Consider the following 23,109-nt stretch of genomic DNA (forward strand, 5'->3'; position numbering starts at 1 on the left):
ACAGGAAGGAGACTCTGGAGGAAGTAAACACCCTACAACTGGCATGTCCTCCCCCTGGGGGGTCTCTCTGCTCTTCCCCCCAGAAAGCAAATGCTGCAGATGAAATCATGAGAACCCTTGAATTACTGAAGGGGGTCCCCCCCCGCCCCGCTCTGCAGGCACAGGGCTGTGCAGGCATCCCCCCTGACCTTCCTCTGCCCAGGGCAGGTATGGGGGCTGGCAGAGGCTCCCCTGTACTCTAAATGCCCTTTTTTTTTTTTTTTTAAAGATTCCACACTCTTGGTCCACAAACTCATTTTCTTCCCCAAAGAAGAAGCACTGTTGAAAAAGTATATACAGGTCAGGAGACCTTCCTGCCTGCATTAGCAACAGCAAGCCCTTACCAAGGCTTCTCATGAAGGAAGTTTCTGCAGGTCACATGTGGGTCGTCCAAACATTTGCAAACACAACTGCTGTTTTCGATTAAAGTAGGAGTCCTGGATTTTATCTGCTAGGGTCTGATGGGCAGGCGGGAGCAGGTTCCTGGGTCCCTGGGGTCATGAATATGGAGAGGGCCTGGACAGGGCACAGGGCACAGGCCCTGGCATGTGCGGTCTGGGCCATGCTGTCCCCTAAGCTCCCGCCCCCCGCCCCCTCAGTCTCCACAATCAAGATGGCCTTAGGCACAGTGTGGAAGAGACACTCATCTGGTTCACTCAGCATCCAACACACCTATTGCCTCCAGACTCCAACCCCCAAAACATCACTAGGGTTTTATTTTAGAGGATTGTCACCACACCTCAAATACGACAATTCCTCAGAAGTCAGAATGGTTCCTTCATTTGGGGGGTGCCGCCTATTTTTTAGGGTCATTTGTAAGAATCTTGTGTTGGCTTGGATGTCAGGGATCCTAAAACAGGATCCACCCGAGTGAGGGGTTCAGGGGTTAAGTGTCGCCTGGGTGAGAGCCAGGTTCAGAGCCCCCACATGCCCCTGCTCACCGGCCCTCCCCTCCAGCCAGTGCCCCCCCATACCACCTCCAGGGAGCTCCTGTACCCACAACCCTGAGGCCCTCCAGGCCTGACCCTTGGCACCTTCAGCATGGGGTGGGGGCTCTCCTATAGGCTAAACCTGACTGAGCTCTCCCAGTTGCCCCAGGCCCTCCTGCCTTCCACCAGGGGAACAGCTTTGGGGGGGGAGGGGGACATGTGGCACCTGATGTTGGCCTCAGGACATCTGCCTGCAGATGTGGAAGGCAGCCCCGGAGCCTGGTCACAGAGCTGTCACCCCGAAAGCAGGGCCAGAGGAACGGGGCCAGAGGAAGACCGATGGGCCAGTGTGTAACCTTTCATTTTTAATTTACTACATGCATATACTACAAAATCAACATGGAAAATTAAATGAAAACTACACTGGATCACAATTTAAACTATTCAAAGTAGTTACATAGTAATACACATCACCAGACAGGAACATGACAATCTCCCGAGCAGCCTGTGCCTGGGAAGGAGCCCTGGGCTCCGCGTTTACACGTTCGACCCCTTGTTTTCCTCCTCTTTCATCAGCTGTACCCTCGATTTAGGGTGACGTTATCCCAGAGCAGCACTTCAGGACAATTTGAGAAGGAAAACATTAACATTCTTAGAGAGGAGGTGAGCGATTTTACAAAGAACGAAGGTTCTGGATGGTGGGGGGAGGGTAAACAGGCTCCCCTCCTCTTTCTTTCTCATTTCCCCCCAAAACAGATGAAGAGGTGACGGTAGGGGGCTGGGAGGGCAGAGGCAGAGCCTGGCCCGGGGCAGCAGCGTTCAGGTCCCCCAGATCCCTGCCCCCCCCACTGCTGCTGGGGGCCCGCACTTCACTGGAGGATCACTATACACAAGCCCAGACAGCCGCCCTCTAGCACTCAGTGGGTGCGGGGTGAAGCTGTGCCCTCCAGGAGCCAGGGGTCCCCCTTACTGCCGCCCCCTGCATGGAACCTCTGGACGGGCTGGGCAGCACCAGCTTTCCCAGCAGCAGAGTCAGAGGCCCCCCGGGGGGAGGCTGGGCTCCAGTGTGGACACCAGGGCGCTGGGGCACGAGCGTCAGGGAGCCTGGGTCCTGGTGTGGTTCACAAAACCCGAGTCCTCCACAAAAGGCAAACCTGTCGTTTTAGTACAACTGGCAAGTCACACACACAGCTCCACCTCTGCCCACACTGTCCCCGCTATGTAACCGTGCCCAGGGCACGGGCTCAGTGATCTGCTCTGTGATCTTCAAAAAATAACCCAGCACACAGAGACAGAAACGTCGCGCCGCACAAATAGGTCTGCTTGGAGTTCTCGGGGCAGGAGAAGGATCGGTTTGTGTGTCACAGCCACGCACTCATTTCTCTGGGAAAACACCAGGAAGTGGAAGGAGGCAAGGGAGGAAGGCTTTTAGTGGCTGTTGTCTTCCTTTTGCAGCACTTCCCCTACGTTTCTAGAACATTCCACATGGAACCCTCTGTGGCATCTTCATGAGACAGCTTGGTTAGACTTCCTTTTCTGGGCCCTGCGCACGCCGCAGCCTCCTGACAACATGGTTCTACGCGGGAGGACGGGTGGGGAATGTTACCTGGGGGAACTGGGCACGCTTGGCGCGGGCAGGCTAACATCACCACCATTCACACGTCTGGCTAAGCAGGCAAGCACTCCGGGCCTCCCCACCCACCAGCACCACCGCTGGCCCACCTGGCTGCCTTATTCAGCTGCCTGTTTTTGCCAAAGCATTCTGCTCCAGGATCATCACCAGAAAATATCCAGGAAAGAGCCCAATGCACAGGCCAGCTCCAGACATTTGTTGTTGGCAGGGAGGGGGAGGAGCGCTCTCAACCCCTCGGATGGACAGTTACCCTGTCCACGCATCCTCCCCATTCACTGCGGGGAGGAGGGGTCTACGCGAAAAGACCCACTCCGCTCAAGGTCCCGCATCTGACAGCAAGCGGGTATCCCTGGGTGACTGTACCTCGGCCACAAGCCAGTGAACATGTCCTCCGTGGCCCAGACCGTGTGGCTCACGGGTGAGGCTACAGCGCCCCCTAATGGCTACAGTGCAATTCTTTCCATTCCCAAGTCCAAAATCCTCTCCGGTTCTCAAAATTGATTTGTGAGTTACCTCATCACAAAGTGAGCAGTGACTGGGGTCTCTCAGGGTGTAAAATGATAGCCCCAAGCACCACCTGCAAGTGGATCTGTGCTTGGGATGAAACACAGGGACGTCCTCGGGGGAGTCCATGGGGACAGCACTCAGAAGTGAGCAAAGACGATGCCACACTGCTCACTGCCCACTGCCCCCGTCCCAGGAACTGCTCCCCAGGCTCCTGCGCCCTTAGCACCCAGCAGCCCAGGCCAGAGCGTGGGGCTTGCATGAGCATCACCGCAGGTGCAGGCCTGTCCCAGGCTGCTTAGTAAGCTGTGCAGGAGCCAGCTTGGGCTGCCCAGAACCTGTGTATTTCCTGGGTGTAGAGGACCCAGCACTAGTCTAACGCCCCATCCAACTCCAGGTTCAAATATTCATTCACTTGGCTGTTTACTCACTTGTGTTAAATGATAAAACCCACAGCAGTGTTCTGCTTGGGTACCGGAAATTAAATCCAACAACAGCTTAAACCAGCCTCACCCCTGAAGGTGACAGCGCTCCCGGGGAGCTCACGTCTGCTTTTATCAGGCCACACCAAAGGGAGGCCAAGTCAACTCCACCCACCTAGTGGCCAGAGGACTGCAACCAGCAGAAAATGGCTGGTGCTACCTATTCTCTGCCAATTACAAAACACATAAACCTACTGAGGTTAAAAAATGGTTTCAAAGCCTACGACCAAGACACTCACCAGGCAAACTGTCCCACAAGCTCATCTGTAAGCCTAATCTTCTCTTTCCATTAACGGCTTTCCCTATGGGAAGGCCACCGAGGTCACCTACAGGAGGCACAAGGCAACCATCATCTCCCCTGACCTCGAGGCTCCAGCACGGAGGGCCACCTGCCAGGGCCAGGAGACAGGCTACGAACCACCCTGCTGCCTCCAGCCCACCCACTGTCAGGTATAGGAGGTAGTGGCCGGCAAGGTCTCATTCCCCGTGACCATATTCTGAGCGTTAAACGCCTCCCCACACCGTCATCTCCCCGTCTGCCTGATGTAGTCTCCACCTCCAGACTTGCCTGGAAAGGCTGCCACCTCCATGTGGATGTTCGAGGTTCCCATATCCTGAAAGCAGACTGAAGATTTGTGATTCCAGCCACCAAACGTGTGTACCTGACCCCAAGTCCAGGTACCAACTCAGAAAGCCAGGAACCTCGACTCCTACGTGTCCCTCTACCTCAGTGCATGACTGCAGCTGTGATCCCACCTCGGAGACATATCTGAAACCCACGTGCCCTTGACCTTCTGGCCTGCTCTCTTGTGTTCTCCGCAGACCTCCTGACAGGTCTTGGCTTGCCCTTTTGCCCTCCTCCCATCCTTTTGCCTCAGAAAAGTTCCCCCAGTAAAAATATGACCTCTTATGACACCCCTGTCAGACCTGCTTCCAAGCATAAGCAAGCCCGGGGCTGGCTGCCCAGACCCCAGTGACAGGCAGTCACCCGAATGACTGAACACTCACCCCTCAGACTGTGTGTTCAGGCCACCCCAGCCTCCTTCCCGCACACAGTGGGCTCTTCCTTCCCAGAGCCAGTCCACCTGCCCAGGACAGTCACTTGTCTTGTCTCAGGGTTGGCTCCCTCCTCCCAGGTCCTAGTTCACCTGCTACCTCTTCAGAGGGACCCTCCTTGACCAATACTCAGAAAGATAGGAGTTGCCCCTGTTATTCCAGGGTGAACCTCCACGTTATGACATAGCACTTACTGCAACTTGACTGCAGATTTCCTGGATGGGTGGTTTTCTTTCCCAGCGAGGTCCCTATCATGGAGCGCACGCTCAGCAAATACTGGTAGAAAGAACACCATGCCAACAGAAAGCTTCCGAAGGGCAATGCAGAGTTATTTATAAATCTCAATTATGATTGTTATAATTGCTTTAAAAACATGAGGCAGGAGTAACAAAATAGCTGTCAAATGTAATTTTTAAAGGGCGGCAATATTTGTAGGTATACAAACACATCCAATCATGAGGGCCAATCAGTACACGTAATTATCTGGTATCCGATGTCGCTAAGAGCATCTCAGAGAAACCGGCTAGACAATGGCAACGTCACATTATTTCTAACTCTTGGAACGGCCGTTTCATCTTTGGTTAGAGTGAAGAACTTTCCATCTTTGGTTGGAGTAGAAGTAACACCCAGTGTCATTCTTCACTGATCAGAACAATCATGTGCATGGCTTACTTTTATTTTTTATTATAAAAAACACATACAAGAGTTTTAAGAAATGATGAATATAAGACAAATCAGACCCACGGTGAGTTATTAAACCCATTTTCTATGTACAAATACTAAAATTCCGAAAGTGGAATATCATCAAATGTGAAACACATTATAGCACTGTCCATATGTACACGGCACACACAGAGACGAGCCTGCGCGCATCTCTGAATCGTCTATATACATGTCGCTGACACAAACCCTGCAAGTGAACTTCTACTCTTCGGCTCCCCTTGTCCTGATACAGTGACACTTTTAAGGAACTGCAGAGACAGGAAGAAGATGCACTAGAATGGGTCTCTAAGGCTCTGCCGGGTTTTCCTCTGACTAGGTGCAAGCCGCTACACCATGAGAAACAATTTTGTAGCCCATTTCCAGCTAAGACAGTGGAAGTCTTCTAGCTCTTTCTTAGCCAATTTACTTTTTCCTAAGTCAATCATTTCAGCGCAAAGTCCAAAATTAGCTCAGGAATCAAATCAATGCTTTTATATTAAATTCATTATAAAATGCCACTCCATTTTAAAAAGCGACTAAAAGGACACTTTCTGCAGCAAAAAGGGCTAAGTTCAAGTTTTTTGTTGTTTGACCAAGGACACAATACTACAACCCACATGTCATGGAATCACAACAGCCTTAAGTGAAATGTATGCGGTTTGGGCAAAGGCAGCCCTGCCACGGCTGGCTTCTGTCCCTCGCCACAGTGAGAGGAGAGCCTCTGGGCACTGTCTCTCTTCGATGTCTTTCCTTTTGGAACCTGTTTGTGCTCTGCGAGCAGACTCATCTATTTGTACTCAAGATATGTAAAGGCACTTCTCTAGACGCAGTGGCACGCCGCGGCTTAGCCGATCTCCTCTGCGCACAGTGAGCTGACTTCCTCCAGGCAGCTGAGCACCGCGGAGGGCACGCTGTGCGCGGTCTCTTTGCGCCAGGCTTCCAGGATCTTGGATATCTCCGCTGGGTTGCTGGGACTCAAATCACAGAGAGCGTACACAGCCGCCAGCTGGATGCCCCATGGTATATCTGGAAAGAATTTTCATATCAGTCATTCCACAAGAAAATGCCTGTTACTCAAAATTTTCATCATCTTCCACTGAGTTACTAGTCAAATACAAGGCACTCTCTGCCGGCAATGGAAAATATAAAAGAAAAAACCCACAATAAAAAAATTAATTAAAGATCCATCTGCAAATGGAAAGAGACAAAAGAGCAGAAGAGTCGTGTGCAGGCCCAGCTGCCAGGCTGACCTCAAGCACTGCCAGTTAGCACAGGACACACGGCCACAAAGATCCAGGCCTCACAGCTTTAGAAGGATCATGCTCCATATTTAAGTTTCAATAAAATGTGGATCCCAAAGCAGTTGTCAAGTAAGTAACTCCATTAGCTATTCACTGAAGTGTTCTGAACACGAAGAATGCAGAAATGAGGTGAGACAGGGCCCATCCTCCCACCTGCTGCAGCACAAAGCACAATGCATGACCAGAGGGCCAGTGGGTGCCAACAGGCCACGGTAAGGTCCAACATTCTGGTAGGTGAGCCTTCTCATTTAGCAAGGTTATTTATAAGTTATTTAATTAAAATATAGTAAGTTAAATTTTAGTCAAATCATCATTCAAACAACACAAAACACAACCTGTTTTCTTGCTGAAAACAGGCAAAGCGGCAGCTATCTATTTATTTATTCATTCATTCATTATTGGAGTTCAATTTGCCAACATATAGCATAACACCCAGTGCTCATCCCATCACTGCAGCTTTTCAAATGCCCTACCTCCCCCTAGCATGAGGCACTAAGCGACACAGAGAGCCCGGCCTGCAGTAAACACTCAAACAGAGTTTAATAGGAGAACGCAAGGGACTTAAAAATAATTTCAGTTAACAAAGGTTTTACCTTCATCCTGGGCGTGCTGTATGAACATACCAATCACAGAACTAATATTCTTCACAGCAGATGGGAAGCCTTCCTTCAAGCCCAGCTGGCCTAAACGACCTAGGGGACATAAGGGAACCAGAATGCAAACAATCCTCAGTGAAATGTGAACTTTCTGTAAGACTTGAAAATTTCTGCTCTCTTTCCTAGAACACTGTGTTCATTAAGCTTAACGATCCTGAAGTTAAAATAGATACTTCTTCCAAGAAAGCAAGTAAAAAGGGTGAGGCACCAGGACCCCACCAAGCACCGTCTGTCTTACTGGGGGGTAGGGGTGGTGCTGAGCAAGACCACCAATCACCCCACGTTCACTCACACTCGGGGGACGGGCAGTGCACAGCTTTCTCGGGGAAGCTTATGGTACATAAGGAGTGCAATTAGGAGAAGGAATGGTTTCAGCAGGCGCAACGTGAAGTGGAAGATTTCTGTGAGGTTCTGAGACAACCCCCAACCCCGTCCTGAAAGGCTGTCCATCAGGCCTGGTTTGGACCCAATACTTGGCTGTTCTAAGTAAGCAGAGCAGCACCCCAGCTCTCAGGTGTGATTTGCAGACCCCCACGGTACTCAGGGTCAAAATGATTTTCACAACAACACAACTTTCACTTAGCGGCAACCTGCCTTCTCCCCAGGGCTGGGACCAGACAGACGGCACAAAGGCCAAGGGCCCTTGGTACCTATAGGGTGGCAGCTGCAGGCAGTCCCCCTTACAAGCCAGAAATTCCCAGTGCAAAAAGTGAATTGCACTTACAAATGTCCTCTGTGAAGCAATAACAATTCTTATTAAATCCAGATCCCTAAACTACAGAAGTCTGCAAAGTTCGGGGGAAGGGGATTGAGGGGGGGGGGGGGGGGAGGGCAAGAGCCCATATGCCACACACCCAGGCACGCTGGCTGTCCCGAGGACATGCACTGGTGTAAGCTGCTTGAACTGGGAAGGGAAGGGAACTGGTGCTTCTCCATGCAACACCCACATTTCACTGAACAGATAACTGACAAACTATAGCTATTCAGACCGAGAGACATTTTCTCAAAAATGAATAAAGTGAACCTGTCACTGAAAGGAATTTATCACTGTTGTCAGAGATAAATTGTGAGCTCTTACGCAAAATTAGAATTCTGGAAAAACTTCCATCAGCCACCCTAAGCTTGACAGCTTCAAAAATTTAAGACTTCTCTGATGAGATCAGTGATGATATTAATGTCTGTTTTCTCGATATTGTTGACATTTGGAAGATCTATGCAAATCGATATTTTTCAAGTGAGCAGTGCATGTCACAGAATCATGAATGGGCAGACAGCCTCTTCAACGTGCACCGGAGACCAACTGGCAGTGAAGCAGGAAGGCCCCCTGGTAAGGGTCACACCTCACACTACACATTCAGCCTTCAAGAAGCTACCCCTTGGGGAATTTTAATGCAACATCAAAGAGGAATAGCCACAATGATCTGAAAAAGCTATTAAAATACTCCTCTCCTTTTACCAGTCCCATATAAAACTGGATTTCCTTCATACACTTCAACTGAACAACACTGCAAGAGCCTGAGTGCAGATCAGACAGGGCCATGAATCCAGACAGGAAAGAGGTCTGCAACAAGGTAACGTGCCCATCCTCTGGTTACTGTGGTTGGGGAAATATTTTTCACTGAGAATGTCCTTTATGTTAATGTTGGTTATTACTGATTTTAAATGAAAAGCTAAATGTTATTTTAAATTTTGAATATGTTAACACCTCACAGATACAACGTGGAGGGACAGAAGCAGCTGGGGAGGTAACTCCAACTGAAGGCTGCAGCAAACCACATTCTGCCCCCTGGCTAGCCTCCACTCACCCGGATACTTCCTTTCTTCCAAGGGTCTCTGGATACAAACTTGCTTCAAAGCAGAGGCCCCCATCCCTCCCTCAAGACGAGGCCTCATACCCCTCATCTCTTATACAGAGAGGACTCTGGGACATACCCAGATGCACTCTTATCCAGATTCTTTTCCTGGGTTCTTACGATATGCCCTGCAATCTCCTTTCTGTGTCCACATTTTTCTCAATATTGCACATGTCCTCGGGGTTGTATGTGAACCTAGGCCACTGGGCTCCCTCTTAGTATCCCCGAGAAAAACCCACTCAGGGCTGGTTCTGTGCAACCAGAATGTTGCTAGAGACTTGGTCAATTCCCACTGATGGATGAATCCCTGGAAAATTTCAATCCCAGGATGAAAATATAAACACCTGGGTAATTTCCTGGGAAATCCTTCATTGAGGCTGAAAAGTAATGTCCTTCAGAGATCAGGAATTTCACTTATTGATCAATTATCTGCTTCTAATTCTATCAAACTGTTAGCCAGATCTGTCCTCCGACACAGTCTACTAGGGTGTTCAATATGTAACGGATAGTACAGACAGGGATGGGGTGTGTGCCAAACACAGAAATGGGCTTCTTTCAGCCCTGGGATGTGTATTCCCAGATAATAGAGAACCCTGTTATAATGGCTCCTGTTCTTTCAATTAAAAATGCATAACAAATTGGATTTTACAAGCTATTTAAATTAATGGAGCTATCCGGAGTAAAGTAAGAGGAAATCACAACATGGAGATGGGGGGGGGGGGGGGGGGCTTACATATATGATGACGAAGATGATAGACAAATTTGCTCCATACATGGGAAGAAAAGTCCTCCTACAGAAGGCATGTGACTCCAGGTGGCTCAGCCATATTAAAATACAAGTAAGAAACATGCACTTATCTCCATGTCAGAAACAACATTTCACAGCACCCAGGAAGTGTGAGGGCAGCTGGGGGCCTGCAGAGAAGGTGACCTGGGGCCACTCAGGGATTTCATTCAGATCACAGGTGCAGACTAAGGGAAAAATGAGTTGAGATCATTTCAGAACAAAGGCGACAGGCCTCGGAAGAGACTGGGTACAAACTGACAATGGCTACTTCAGCTAGCCCTGCAAAACCCTGCTGTGGGAAACCGCGTTATCCTAGCTTCTAGGCTCCGGGCAATACCAGGTGGGCCATAGTGGGGGTTAATAGGCTCTCCGAGGGCACTGAACTCAATTTAGCAGCATGCAAACTTTGGTCTCAGCTCTGCTGCCACCCCAGGGCGTGACCTCAGACAAGGGCTGAACCTCCCAAGCCTCACGTCGGCCCCGAAACAAGCAGAGTGAAGCAGGTTGCATCACTTCTCTGAGGCCCCCAAATCTAGAGCAATGCAAACAGTCTACAGAATGCTCTAACACATCATCGTTCAAGGATGTGAGAAGAACCCCATCTAATAATCATACATGGCCCCCCACTAACAGCAATATTCACATCCCTATCCAACATCAGAAACACTGAACTGTTCTGACAGAAAGCATCTTTTATTTCCCTTGGAGTGAAAATCCAGTTAGGGTTTTGCGAATCTGGAAATCAGAATAAACACAACACCTTTATTTTGTAAATGATGACTTCGGTCATTATTATTAAATCCTGTCCTAGCAATTTACTTACTAAATTCTTCAGTGAGTATTAGCTTTGGAAGCTGCAAGAAGGTTCTCTACAGGGTTTCTTCTTACAAACAGTTCAAACTCCAAATCGGACAGGTGTGCAGAAGGGGCCATGTACACCTGACCCTGAAGGGATTCCTTAGAACTGCCAGCAGGTCTCACCTGTGTCTGCTTACCACCCTTGGCACCCCATCACCCAGCAATAATGCTTCAGCCAGCCAGAGCAGGCAAAGTTGTGCCACCAGTGACTCACAGGAGCCCTCTCCACACAGAGCTCAGTCATACATGTTAGCTCAGCCTCCCAGGCACATCTGCAGACCAAAAAGGGCTCGCCAGGCCTGGTTCTGCTCTTACTTTCACCATCACCATCTCCTCTGGATCACATTCAGTATTTACATATTATCATTTTAACCTGCAATACTATTAACTATATGTTATCAATTATTCCCATAATATACAAATTATCATATATGACTAATTATGTGTGTAGCCACACTTATTTTCTAAAAAGCTTCTCAGGCCATTTGCATGACCAGCCAAAATGCGGAAGAATTCTGAAAGCCAACTGCAGGGGAGAATGACACATGAGGCTGACCTTCCACCACAGATGCAAAGGACTGTGTGGAAGTCACCAGCAGCTCAGCTTTCCACTCTCCCACACCCGTCTCCTCCTATTATGACCAGTACATATGTAAACAGACACGTTTGCAAACAACAGCAGCAAAAATCACACCATATTTTATAAGTGTTCTTCAATACTTCAAAAGTTTTGAAGAGCTCTTCAAGACTTCAAGAAGTTTCATGTTTTCAAAATTCCGATGATATTTTATCTAGGTCAATAAATGTATTTATGAATTTAACATTACCCAATTTTTTAAATTTTCAAGAAGGTTTTGTAATTTAAAATGTCAGTTCCAAGTATGAACATTTTTCTTTAATCTGTGAGAGAAGATGCTATTAAAAGCAGACCGCAGACATCCAGATGCCAGTGGATGTTGAAAATGTGTCCCTGCCCCTGAGGGGTCCTTAGTGCTTCTGGATTAGGGCTAAAATTGTTCAAGGCATCACAAAATAAGGAATTCTGCAAACTATAGTTTGAGATGGTCCCCCACAGAGCAGTTCACTCACTTCCACTTCTACCCCCCTATCTTTGCGGGCATCTCTTCTAATTCCCCCACCGTCTCTACCAATCATTTGGCACACACACTCTCCATTTGGTAACTTCACTCCAAGCGTATTTCTGGTTATATCCAGTGAAATCAGAGGTCTTCCTTGAGAGTAGGAGTACCTATTTAATGATACAGTAACAAAACTAGCCCGGATATACAAGTCATAACAAACCTATTTATGGGACTGACTTACATAATTTAGTATTTGGAAGCCTAATTTCAAGTGGTGCTATCTTGAAGTTCTAATTAATTAAACTCCAAGATATTCAAAACTCATGGTGAGAACTTCCTAGGACCTGAGGGGCTTACAACACAGGTCTCAGAGGAGCCTCGATCTCGATGCTGTGTCCCAGGGGCAAGGAATACATGCTGCAGATAGAGAAGTCAGTTCAAAGTAAGGAAAGTCTTCCAAAAATTAATAGATCACTGATAATTCTGCAGAGCCTAGAGAGCAACTTGTCAGAAATTAGGCAAGGAGGAAAAAAGAAGTAAAAATAAAAAATAAAAATATGCAGGTGATGGGGAGCAGACTCAAAAAGCCATTGCGGTCCTGCTCATCAAGGATAGAAAAGAATCTACGCCTCATTTAAATAAGGACTTTAGGGCAGCCCAGGTGGCTCAGCAGTTTAGGGCCGCCTTCAGCCCAGTGCCTGATCCTGGAGACCTGGGATCGAGTCCCACATCAGGCTTCCTGCATGGAGCCTGCTTCTCCCTCTGTCCGTGTCTCTGCCTCTGTGTGTGTGTGTGTGTCTCTCATGAATAAATAAATAAAATCTTTAAAAAAATAAAAATTAAAAAAAAAATAAATGAGAATTTTAATCTCTGTATATGGGCTTGGAGGAAAACAGAGCCAGGGCCCAGTCATGAAGTTACAGAATGTGAACCTGCCTGGGCCAATAGAGAAGCAGCTGTGAGGCGGAGGTGGTGGGCCTCAGAAACCCAACGAGACTCGAGTGTCACTGACCACAGTTCTGCCTGGGTGTGTGCGTCACCCTCATGTCAGGGTGTTCACGGTGTGTGTGAGTGGCAGGAACTGAGCAGCGCACATGTAATCACACGTATAGTGTCCCAGCATGAAGACTTCATCTCTGACAAAGTGGGAGAAAACATTAATTTATAAAGAAAGATCAAGTGAGGAGAAGGAAGCGACAAAGCATCTACTCTAGTGGTGTCAGATCAGTGATTCCAGTGACGTTTCATAGCTTTGTTCCCCCACCAGGACATGGTCAAGAAGAAAACACTTCATAAAACAGACAACTCACCAATCAGCCTCAGTATCGATGCTATAATAATATCAGGAGTATATGCGATGTTCGCGTGTCCTTTCCTGTATTTTATCCACTTATCCATTACAGGCCATAGCTCTTTACTAGAAAACAACAGCATATATATATATATATATATGTTTATTTATGTACATGAACATGAAAAGTATGCACATCCACCATCAGTCCAATATTAACAACTTATAAATGGTCCATAAGAGACAATTAATAAAGAAGAGGGACTTCTAAAAATTTATTTACTTATTTTTAAGTAGGCTCCATGCCCAATGTGGGGCTTGAACTGACAACCCTGGGATTAAGAATTGTCTGCTCTGAGCCAGCCAGGTGCCCAAAAAAGGGTCTTCTGAAGATGTAACTTCTTAGGGTAAAATGAGAACAGACACTGGAAGCTCATACACTCTCCAACTATTCCAGATATTTGGGCCCACACTGGCTTAAATGAGGCTATAGATACTCATGCTTGCATCTTGATTCTATTTTCACCCTTTATACAAGGCTCCGAGTAGAGATGCCAAACACTGTCCCCAAGTCACAGAACTGGAAGAAGTGGCAGTCAGGATCTTCACTGAGACCTCCAGAGACCTCTATAGCTCGGAGGAGCAGAGCAAGGAGCTCAGAGGAAACAACCACACTGTAGACTCGCTACTGACTGCAAACACTGCTGGCCCCTCTTTGCTTTCTCTTCTTTCAAAAGTGTATTTACTTCTTATATGGTATTTATAGTATTAGAAATGTTAAAATGCCAGGGCGCCTGGGGTTGAGCATCTGCCTTTGGCTCAGGTCATGATCCTGGGGTCCTGGGATGAAGTCCCGCATCAGGGTCCCCGCAGGGAGCCTTCTTCTCCCTCTGCCTGTGTCTCTGCCTCTCTCTCTATGTGTCTCTCATGAATAAATAAATACAATCTTTAAAAAATAAAGAAAAGTTAAATGCTAACACACAGAAGAAAAAGGTAAATTAAAAGCACCCCAAATACATTTTCAGATATTACTCAACTAATCCTGGATTTGTCTTTCCATGTGCTTCTCTACATGCGTGTATGTAAACACGTGGTGAAGGTGACCACAGTGCTGCACGATCTGGGCCTGGAGCTGCTTAGGCAGAGATCCTGACCCAGCCGGGGGACCTGGGCAGAGCACCTCTACCAAGAACCACTCCTGGTGGGCTGATTAGTCATCCTACCTGCTGGGCCCCACGAATGAAGAGTCAGGGACAAGGCCCACAGGAGGCACTCATACCTTACATACACGCGACAGACCGCCCCACCACTCCCCGGTGAGCGAAGGAAGAAGCACTGAGAGACCCTCACGCGTTGTCAATGCTTAAACATCCACTTACAGCTAGTTACTTTAATATGGCAGTATTTCATTATACAGAAGAACCATAATTCAATTCCCTATCGCTTGACATTTAGAGAAGTAATATGTCCCTAGTGTTAAAGAGGAAAGAAAGAGAGCAGAGTTTCCCACAGAACACATTCAAGTATCTCCAGGATATGGACCATCAATCCTTTGTGAATCCTTTTTAATGCCATAAACTCCTTTCAACCAGCCTTTCTCAGTCGAGGTCCCAAGAAAACTAAGATCTGTGGAAGTCATGTGTGTGATCATTTTCTCCATTCTCCCAAAGATGGTACATAGCTAGTGAAGAATTCCCATGCACAGAGGAAAGCGGACTCATTACATAAAACAGATGCCTGACACTTAGTTCTCTCCTGAAACCCAGGTGAGAAAAGCTGCTAACCTGGAGCTCTTAATATGTCTGCTCACATGGGTTTCCCAGAGTATTTGAATGTGAAGATATGATCATGATGCTTCCTCCTACACTACTTCCCTTTGTGGGCACTGCTCTGTGAGCTGGTGATGTGCCAGTGAATCCAAACCCCTCCTTCACCAGTGTCATGCTCCTTAAGGGAGAGACAGCACCAGCAGAATACAATGAAAAGAAGTTACAGCCACCACAAACACATAAATTAGCAAGGGGACATGATAATAATACAAATCCTTTAATTGGAGTTTTACCAACTCTTACCCAAATCAAAATGTCACTTGTACATGTTTCAGTGGCCTTCAACAGCAGTAACTATTCAAACCACAAGTCAGCAACCATTCGACCAGCTACCATCCAATTCAAGAACCCAACTTTCAGTTAGCAAAACAGCCCTGTACCTTATAATGTTATCATGTGTCCAAATCCACTTCTGATGGCAACAAAGCAGATCAATGGCAAATATGTACTCCCAAGTGTTATCACTTAAGTCTTCACCAAATTTTTCACTGGACTGAAACTCTGTTTTTGGACACAACTGTATGGTCAAAAGCAGCTTAGAAACCATGAAACCCACATCCACAGGAGCATTCTAGCAAATGAAAAAAGGAAAAAAACAAAATATAATTCAGAGTTTCAAATGTTACAGATCTTGTGTTAGTAATCTCAGAGCGTTACAAGCATCAGATGAATAACCATTTAATTTTAAACACTTTTTCTTTTTTTTTTTTTTAAGATATTACTTATTTATTCATGAGACACACACAAAGAGAGGTAGAGACACAGGTAGAGGGAGAAGCAGGCTCCATGCAGGGAGCCCAATGCAGGATTCGATCCAGAATCCTGGGATCATGACCTGAGCCAAAGGCAGACAATCAACTGCTAGGCCACCCAGGTGCCTCAAAAGACACTTTTTTAAAGTTGTATTTGAATAAGGAACTATGTTTATCTTAATCATAACACTTGTCCTAAAACGATTATAAGCACAGAGGTTGGTAGGCCAGATAAAAAAAAGCTCCAAGCCTGGAGTCAACTTAAACAGCCAACTCTTGGGTTGGGCTCAGGTCATGATCTCAAGGTCCTAAGGTCGAGCCCCCAGTTGGGTTTTGTAGTTGAGACTCTTTCTCCCTCTCACTTTGCCTGTGCTTCCACACTTGTGTGCTCTCTCTCAAATAAAATCTTAAAAAAAAAAAAAAAAGGCTGCAGGCAGGATGCATAATCTAGTCAGGTAGAAAGGAGATTAGCTGCAATCCCGACAGAAACACAAGTTTTTATTATCTCAAATTAGAAAATTAAAGTTATAAAGTTATAATAAGAACATTTTTTAAACTTTAAAAAAGTTCTTCAAATTCTATCATCCTCTGACTTTAGTTATCAGTCTTTTTGTAGAAATTCATACAATTGAATCAGCTACTACTAGACTCCTCTGTCTGGCTTCTTTCACAGTTGTAGATGTGTGCTGATAGGTACCTGCACTCTTATACCTACCAATCGATGAACACTCCTTCCTGTTGCTGAGGATTATCCTTTACATGATGGACCAATCCATTTATCTACTCACCTCCTGACAGACATCTGGGCTATTCCAGTCTCAGGCTACACGGGATAATGCTACTATGAACGTGCATGTAACATGTCTTTGTATGGACATTAATTGACTTCTCTTAAACAAAGAACTAGCAGTGGATTTATAATTTTTTCTTACTTGTGCAATTTTTTTAAATTGGGTTTTGTTATTAAAAATAAAGAGGGGTGCCTGGGTGGCTCAGTTGGGTGAATGTCCAAATTCTTGATCTTAGCTGAGGTCTTGAACTCAGGGTCTTGAGTTCAAGCCCCACACTAGGCTACACACTGGTCGTGGAGCCTACATAAGAAAGTAATAATAGTCAACAAATAAAAAATAAACAGAAAGCTTTTACTCTTTTCATATACTTGCCAAAGACTGGGAATTATTTGGTTCTTCAAAAGATTAGGTAAAATTCAGATGTAATCTACACATGCTTTTTATACAGTAAGTTTTTTATCAACATTTCCACTTCTTTCATGATAATCAAAACAACTGGTTTCAAGTGTTCCATCTCTGAAACCCAGTTTGATCATTTTTATTTTGCTAAGAAATCATCCTCAGCTTCCAATCCTGCACTAGAGTCGAGGGTGGTGGTCTTCTCAACCTTCCTCCTACATCTGGAGTCTGTTTTCTTTCTTGTTTTTGAAATCCTCAATAGTTTCTCTCTTTTTTTTTTTCATTAGTCTGACCTAGGAGCTGTTTTGTTACTATTTCTTAGGCAATGGGTTTTTTTTCTATGTGTTTTTTGTTCTCTGCTTCATTAAACTCTATTCCTTTTTTTTCCTAGATTCCTTCTCAGACATTTATTTTTTAAAATCTTTATCAGGCATTTTATTATTATTTATTTAATAATGAAAACATTGAAACTATCTTAATAAATCTTGCAAAAACTAGAGATCTTTAGTACGAAGGGTTTTCCTTTTCAATGACTTTATTATTTATTTATTTATTTATTTATTTATTTATTTATTTATTTATTTATTTATTTAATTGATTTATTCATGAGACACACAGAAACAGAGGCAGATGAAGAAGCAGGCTCCATGCAGGAAGACCAACATGGGACTTGTTCCCGGGACTCCAGGATCACGCCCCAGGCCAAAGGCAGACACTAAACCCCTGAGCCACCCAGGGATCCCCTCAATAACTTTTAAAACACTGATTTTAATTTTGAGTTCCTTTTTATTCCCAGATTGTCCAGCAACATGTATGCCAACTTTCAATCTGTTTCACTGAATTACTACCAGAGAATTTTGAGTATGGAATCTTTACTTTTTAAAAATTAAGGGTTTTTTGTGTGTGTGTGGCCAAGATCAGGACTGGTTTTGTAAATGTGACACAGACACACAAAGAAATACATACTCTTCAGGTTTACATTTTATATTATTGAATTCCACTGATTCTACTCATTTTATCTATTGGATCTACTGAATTCTGTGACAGAAGATCTGGAAGTCTTTTTCATTATAACCCAGGTAATTTCTAGCCCAAGTATTACTCATTTTTTATACTTTGACTTTATATTTTTATTTGACATGATATAAAGCAAATACATTTATTAAAATTCTATTCTCTTTATAAAATCTTTTATCATCAAATTGTCATATCTGGTTTTATCCTCAGTGCACAAGCAGGACTAAGCAGATGCAAGTCCGCCTGCAGGAACCTGGGGGAGGAGCCCTGCAGGTAGTGGGAAGGGGTGGGACTGTGGCCAACAGTGACAGGAGGTGGAAGGGGTCTTCTAAGTGGCTGACTGGAATCGGACAGTGCTCCCAGGACTACACTCGGATTCGTATAGAGGAGTTGCTAAAGAGATGATTACAGACTTGGTTTTCAATATTTCCTTATTTTGTGTTCATCAAGAGTCCTTTCCTTTACTTTCTGTAAGAAATTAGAAGTCGGGGCACCTCTGTGGCTCAGTCAGTTGGGCATCTGACTCTTGATTTCAGCTCAGGTCAAGATCTCAAGGTCGTGGGATCATGTGGGATCAAGCCCCACATCAGAGTCAACTTGGGATTCTCTCTCCCTCTCCCCTGTGCCCCTCCTACATCTCGCTGGCTCAGTCTCTCTTTCTTAAAAAAAAAAAAAAAAAAAAAAAAATTCTCTCTCCCTCTCCTCCTGCACACACATGCGCGCACGCACACACGCTCTCTCTTTCCAAATAAACAAATAAAAAATAAAAACCAATCAAGGTCAACCCCTCACTGAATTCAACATCTCTTCTTAGTGTGTACCCCTGTAGTGACAACAGTGGTTGCCAACTCAACCTCCAAAGATTCTCACTAGATAAACAGCCGTGATAGAAAAGAACACCAATCTAGACAGTAGGTATATCAGCACTTAGCAAAGAAAATAATAAAAAAAGGGAAAAGAACTCACAGGAACAAAATACTTAAATAAAAATGTCATCAACTAAAAAGAAAAGTAGAGAATATTACATTGAGAAAAATCAACCAGGAAGGAGTTGAAATGGCATTTCTCACCTTCGAGCCCTGCAGATGCACTACACACATACATACACATACATCATACATGGACCTCATCAGTTATAAACAGTGAACAAGATATACTCTTGTTAAATGAACACAACACCTACATCTGTAATTCTTCCCAAAGTGCCTCATGCATATTTTCCAAACTAAATGCTTGCACTTAGGCTAAAGTGGTATTTTTAAAGGATCTAATAATAAGAGTTGTGTCTCTCAAATGTTCATAAACTAATTCAATAGTAAATACAAAACTGAATGCAAGAGCTACAAGCAAGGTCTGATGATTTAGAAATTAAAAAAAAACAAAAACAAAAACAAAAACAAAAAACACCTCACCTTTTCCCAGTTGAGAAAGGCTCTCAAACAGTTCCGAACCTCTCCTTTAGCACGTTGCCTGGCAACCAACTGCATTGCCTTATTAATCACCGATTGGGAAATAAATATATCATGCCACATGTTTGCAATGAACAAAGTCAATTTTTCAGACTCTGGAAAATCTATGAGAAAAAAGACAATAAACCTTTATGTCTGACCAAGTGAATAAATTACAAGCTAAGAATACATTTTAATAATTTCTTTTTTTTTTTTTTAAGATTTTATTTTATTTTATTCATGAGAGACACAGAGAGAGGCAGGCTCCTCAAAAGGAGGCCGACACAGGACCCGATCCCGGGACTGAGATCATGCCCTGAGCCAAAGGCAGACACCCAACCACTAAGCCACCCAGGCGTCCCCACATTTTAATAATTTCACTAGTGCCTTGTAAGGCCTCCTAACACTGAAGGGAGGTAGGTGCCTGATGAGGCCCTGCTTCTTTCTCCCACAACTCCTTCCCTTTAGCAAACCCTCTTTAATTAAAATTGAAACATAATACCCAGATATACCCCACTGTAGTATGAAAAGAGCCACAGAATTCAAAATGTGAAGTAAAGGCAAACTTAGCTCTTCAGACTTCCACAAACCTAGAACCTTCCCATTTATGAAGTGTCAATTCAGTCTATTTTTTATGCATCTGTAAGAACTCACCTGTGAAACATAGAAAAGGCTTTTGATTTGAAGAGATGTTTGTATACATTATGGATGACAGTCTTCTACTGTAAATGTTCTTTCCTACATTTGGCTTTGTTTGTTTGATCGACCTAACCCACATGCAGCTCACATACAGTCTGATGAATTTTGATGAATGAATATGTCCATGTCACCCCCACCACAAGCAATACATAAAATATTTCCATCCTCCCAAATTCCCGTGGTCTAACCCACCCAGGGCATCACTTCACCCCAGATACAGACAACCCTGATCTGCTTACTGCCACCATAATTTAGCTGCCTTTCCTCAAATGCTTTCAGATAGCACGTGCTCTCTTTTGTCTGGCTCCGTGACTCAGCAGAGTGTTTCTACGACTCACCCATGTTGCCACACATATCTGGAGTCCCTCATGTTGTGTGGCTAACTAGTATTCAACTGACTGATAGCACATATCAATCAGTTGAATGTTCTCCTCTCACCCACTGACGGACGTCTATCTCCAGCTCTGGGCTGCTGCCAATGAAAATGCCGTGTCTCAGTACCAGTCTAGGTGAGAGTATGTCTCTACTTGGGTTAGCTAAGGGCCTACGAGGGGGATTTCTGGGTCATTCAATAAATGAATATTTTTATAAGAAACTGTCAGTGTTTTGCAACATGGCTGTGCCAGGCAAAACAGATTTTTACCCTGTTTGGCATGAAGTCAGGTCTTGTGTTTAAAGAATGGCTATGTCAAAGCAGTAGCTCACTGTGCAATTCTGAGCTGTGATTTCTGAGATCTAGGGTCTGTGTGGTACTATGTCCTCCCACCCCAGGGCCTCTCCACGTGCTGCTTCATTTGCCTGGCATCTTCTCTCTCACTTTCTTGTAGGCACTTATTGGCATCTTCATATCTCAAGTTCAGAAGCCACTGACAAGGAAAGCTTCTCTACCCCAGAGACTCACAAATCCCCTTCCACAGCACAGTCCCTCACACAACAGATCCTCAATGACTACATATAATGCATTTTTTTCTGGGGAGACGAGAGAACAAAATCTCTGCCCTTACAGAGCACACAGTCTAGTGGAGGAGAAACTGCAATAAGAAGGGTTCAGGATACAAGGTAAAGGGGCATAAGCACCATGAAGGAAAAGCCAGGAGGGTGCAGGATAAAACTGACTGTGGGAACCCATGAACTACTGTGAGCCCCGAAATGTGAAGGTCAGCTTCCCCATGGAGAGACCTGCGGCCCATAAGCCGGACAGGAGAGTGGGCTGGTGGCGTTTGACAAGAACAGAACCTCAGTGAGGGCCCAGCAGAGTCCATGCTGCTCACCTTGCTACTGCTCACCTCCAAGGAGCCCCACATGCACAGTGTCATGCGACCAGCAAACAAAGGCCCCGCTACACAGACGTGTCTGCATCTGGTTCTGGTCGCTGTCCAGGCCTTAATGCCCAGCGTGCACCCTGTGAACTACTATTGAGTCCACCAATGACCGAAAGAATAAACAAAGAAAAGAAGAGGGCAACAGACGGCAGCCCCATTCACAGGTCTGCACACAATGGGCACATTCCATTACATGCTTTACAAGCCCTGTGAATAACACACTATTAGGATGAAAGACCTTCATCAAGAGAAGACTTTCTGATGTGAAATTAAATGCATTTGTGTATCATTTCCCTGTTTACAAAGGTTTCTACTGAGGATGTGCTTTTACGAAGGATGACTCCCGATCTGACCCGTTAGTGGGGATGGAGAGAGGGGAAGGGAGATGGGGATCCCAGGAGAGCCCTCCATCCACCTCTCTCTGCTCCTCTTTTCGCTGTGGGCTCACTGCTCTATTTTAGGGTTTCTGCCTTTTCCAGCCAGTGACACCGCAGTGTGATCTGTCACTGACTTTACATTCAGTCCCTTACGCTGTGTGGCCTATCTCTGACTTTTCAGCAGCAGCACTAGGATGAGACAGGCAGTAATGAGAGATCCTCGATTATATACACAAGTGGAAACGTATGTGCTGATATGAGGAATTCTCCCATTGAAAACCAGGCACAGTTGGTACAGCTAGGCTCTTCATGTCCTCTAGTAAATGCACAAACATTAACACGATTTTAAAAGATACACAGTAATGACTTAGCTGCAAATACAGGTCTCCCAGTATAATAATGAGATAAAAAAGCAGTAGTAGATTGCCAATATAGAAACGTCACTATCTAAACGTACCTTCCTTAAGTAGGCTGTAGCAAAACAAGCGAGCTCTTTCCAAGTCCCCAAGTTGCCGACAAATACCCACATACACTCTGCAGAGGGCATGAATGTAATTACGCTCCATAGATATCTTCTGAATTTTTAGTTCTGAGAGAATCGAGTGAAGCAAGCACTCAGCTAAATGCTGGGTTGGGAGAAAAAAAAAAAAGAAAAGAAAAGGCAATGTACACTGATTTCTTTTGCCTATTAGAGAATAGCTAAAAGCTACAAAATTAAGTATCTATTAGAACCATAAAACATGTACTGTATTAGCAAGTAGAGAGCAGTCACTGTGGCAAGCCATCTGCTTTACTCAGCCCAGTGAGCTTCCCCTCCCCTCCACTGTCCAGGTATGGGGGGGGGGGGGGGGGGGGCAAGAGGACCAAAGCAGGAGGCTGCCTGCAGGTGCCAGAGGCCATGTCCAAACACGCCTGCCTGCTTACAGTCACTGCCACAACTCCAACCAAGTATACACTTTCTTAGTTTTAGCCAAAATAATTCTGTGTATGTGTATCACACCCACTCAGATTCTTCTCCCACTCTTGTTTTCTGAACTCCGATGTGCCCTATACACATTTATCCTGTTTAGATCTTAAAAATGGGCAACATTCTTCCTACTTAGAAAGAAGGGAATTAAATAATTTGATCCATTAGTTCATATGAAAATAAGTATCTTTTCAAAGCAGTTTGTACTACTCTCTATTCTTTGCCAAAGTAGGTAATCTAAGAAAAATATACACTATTTCTACCATTATGACTCCAAGGATGTGCAGACAACCAATAGAGCAGGATCCGTGGGGCACTGAAAATAATCCACACAA

General features: G+C 45.2%; 1 protein-coding gene across 2 annotated transcripts in view; it reads right to left on the reverse strand.

Annotated features, from left to right (window-relative positions):
* Positions 1 to 1,320: 1,320 nt before the first annotated feature.
* The window catches only part of ICE1 (interactor of little elongation complex ELL subunit 1), a 62,373-nt gene continuing 40,584 nt past the window's right edge, over positions 1,321 to 23,109 (reverse strand). For both annotated transcript variants that reach the window (XM_038583347.1, XM_038583346.1), the window contains exons 14-19: positions 22,265 to 22,433; positions 19,374 to 19,534; positions 15,383 to 15,573; positions 13,193 to 13,299; positions 7,240 to 7,338; positions 1,321 to 6,371 (exon numbers count right to left, since the gene is read on the reverse strand). In XM_038583347.1, coding sequence (XP_038439275.1) covers positions 6,190 to 6,371; positions 7,240 to 7,338; positions 13,193 to 13,299; positions 15,383 to 15,573; positions 19,374 to 19,534; positions 22,265 to 22,433 — 909 coding nt within the window. In that variant the 3' untranslated portion in view covers positions 1,321 to 6,189. The remainder of the gene's footprint in view (positions 6,372 to 7,239; positions 7,339 to 13,192; positions 13,300 to 15,382; positions 15,574 to 19,373; positions 19,535 to 22,264; positions 22,434 to 23,109) is intronic.

The sequence above is a fragment of the Canis lupus genome, chromosome 34 (genome assembly GCF_011100685.1).
Source record: "Canis lupus familiaris isolate Mischka breed German Shepherd chromosome 34, alternate assembly UU_Cfam_GSD_1.0, whole genome shotgun sequence".
Classification (NCBI taxonomy): Eukaryota; Metazoa; Chordata; class Mammalia; order Carnivora; family Canidae; genus Canis; species Canis lupus.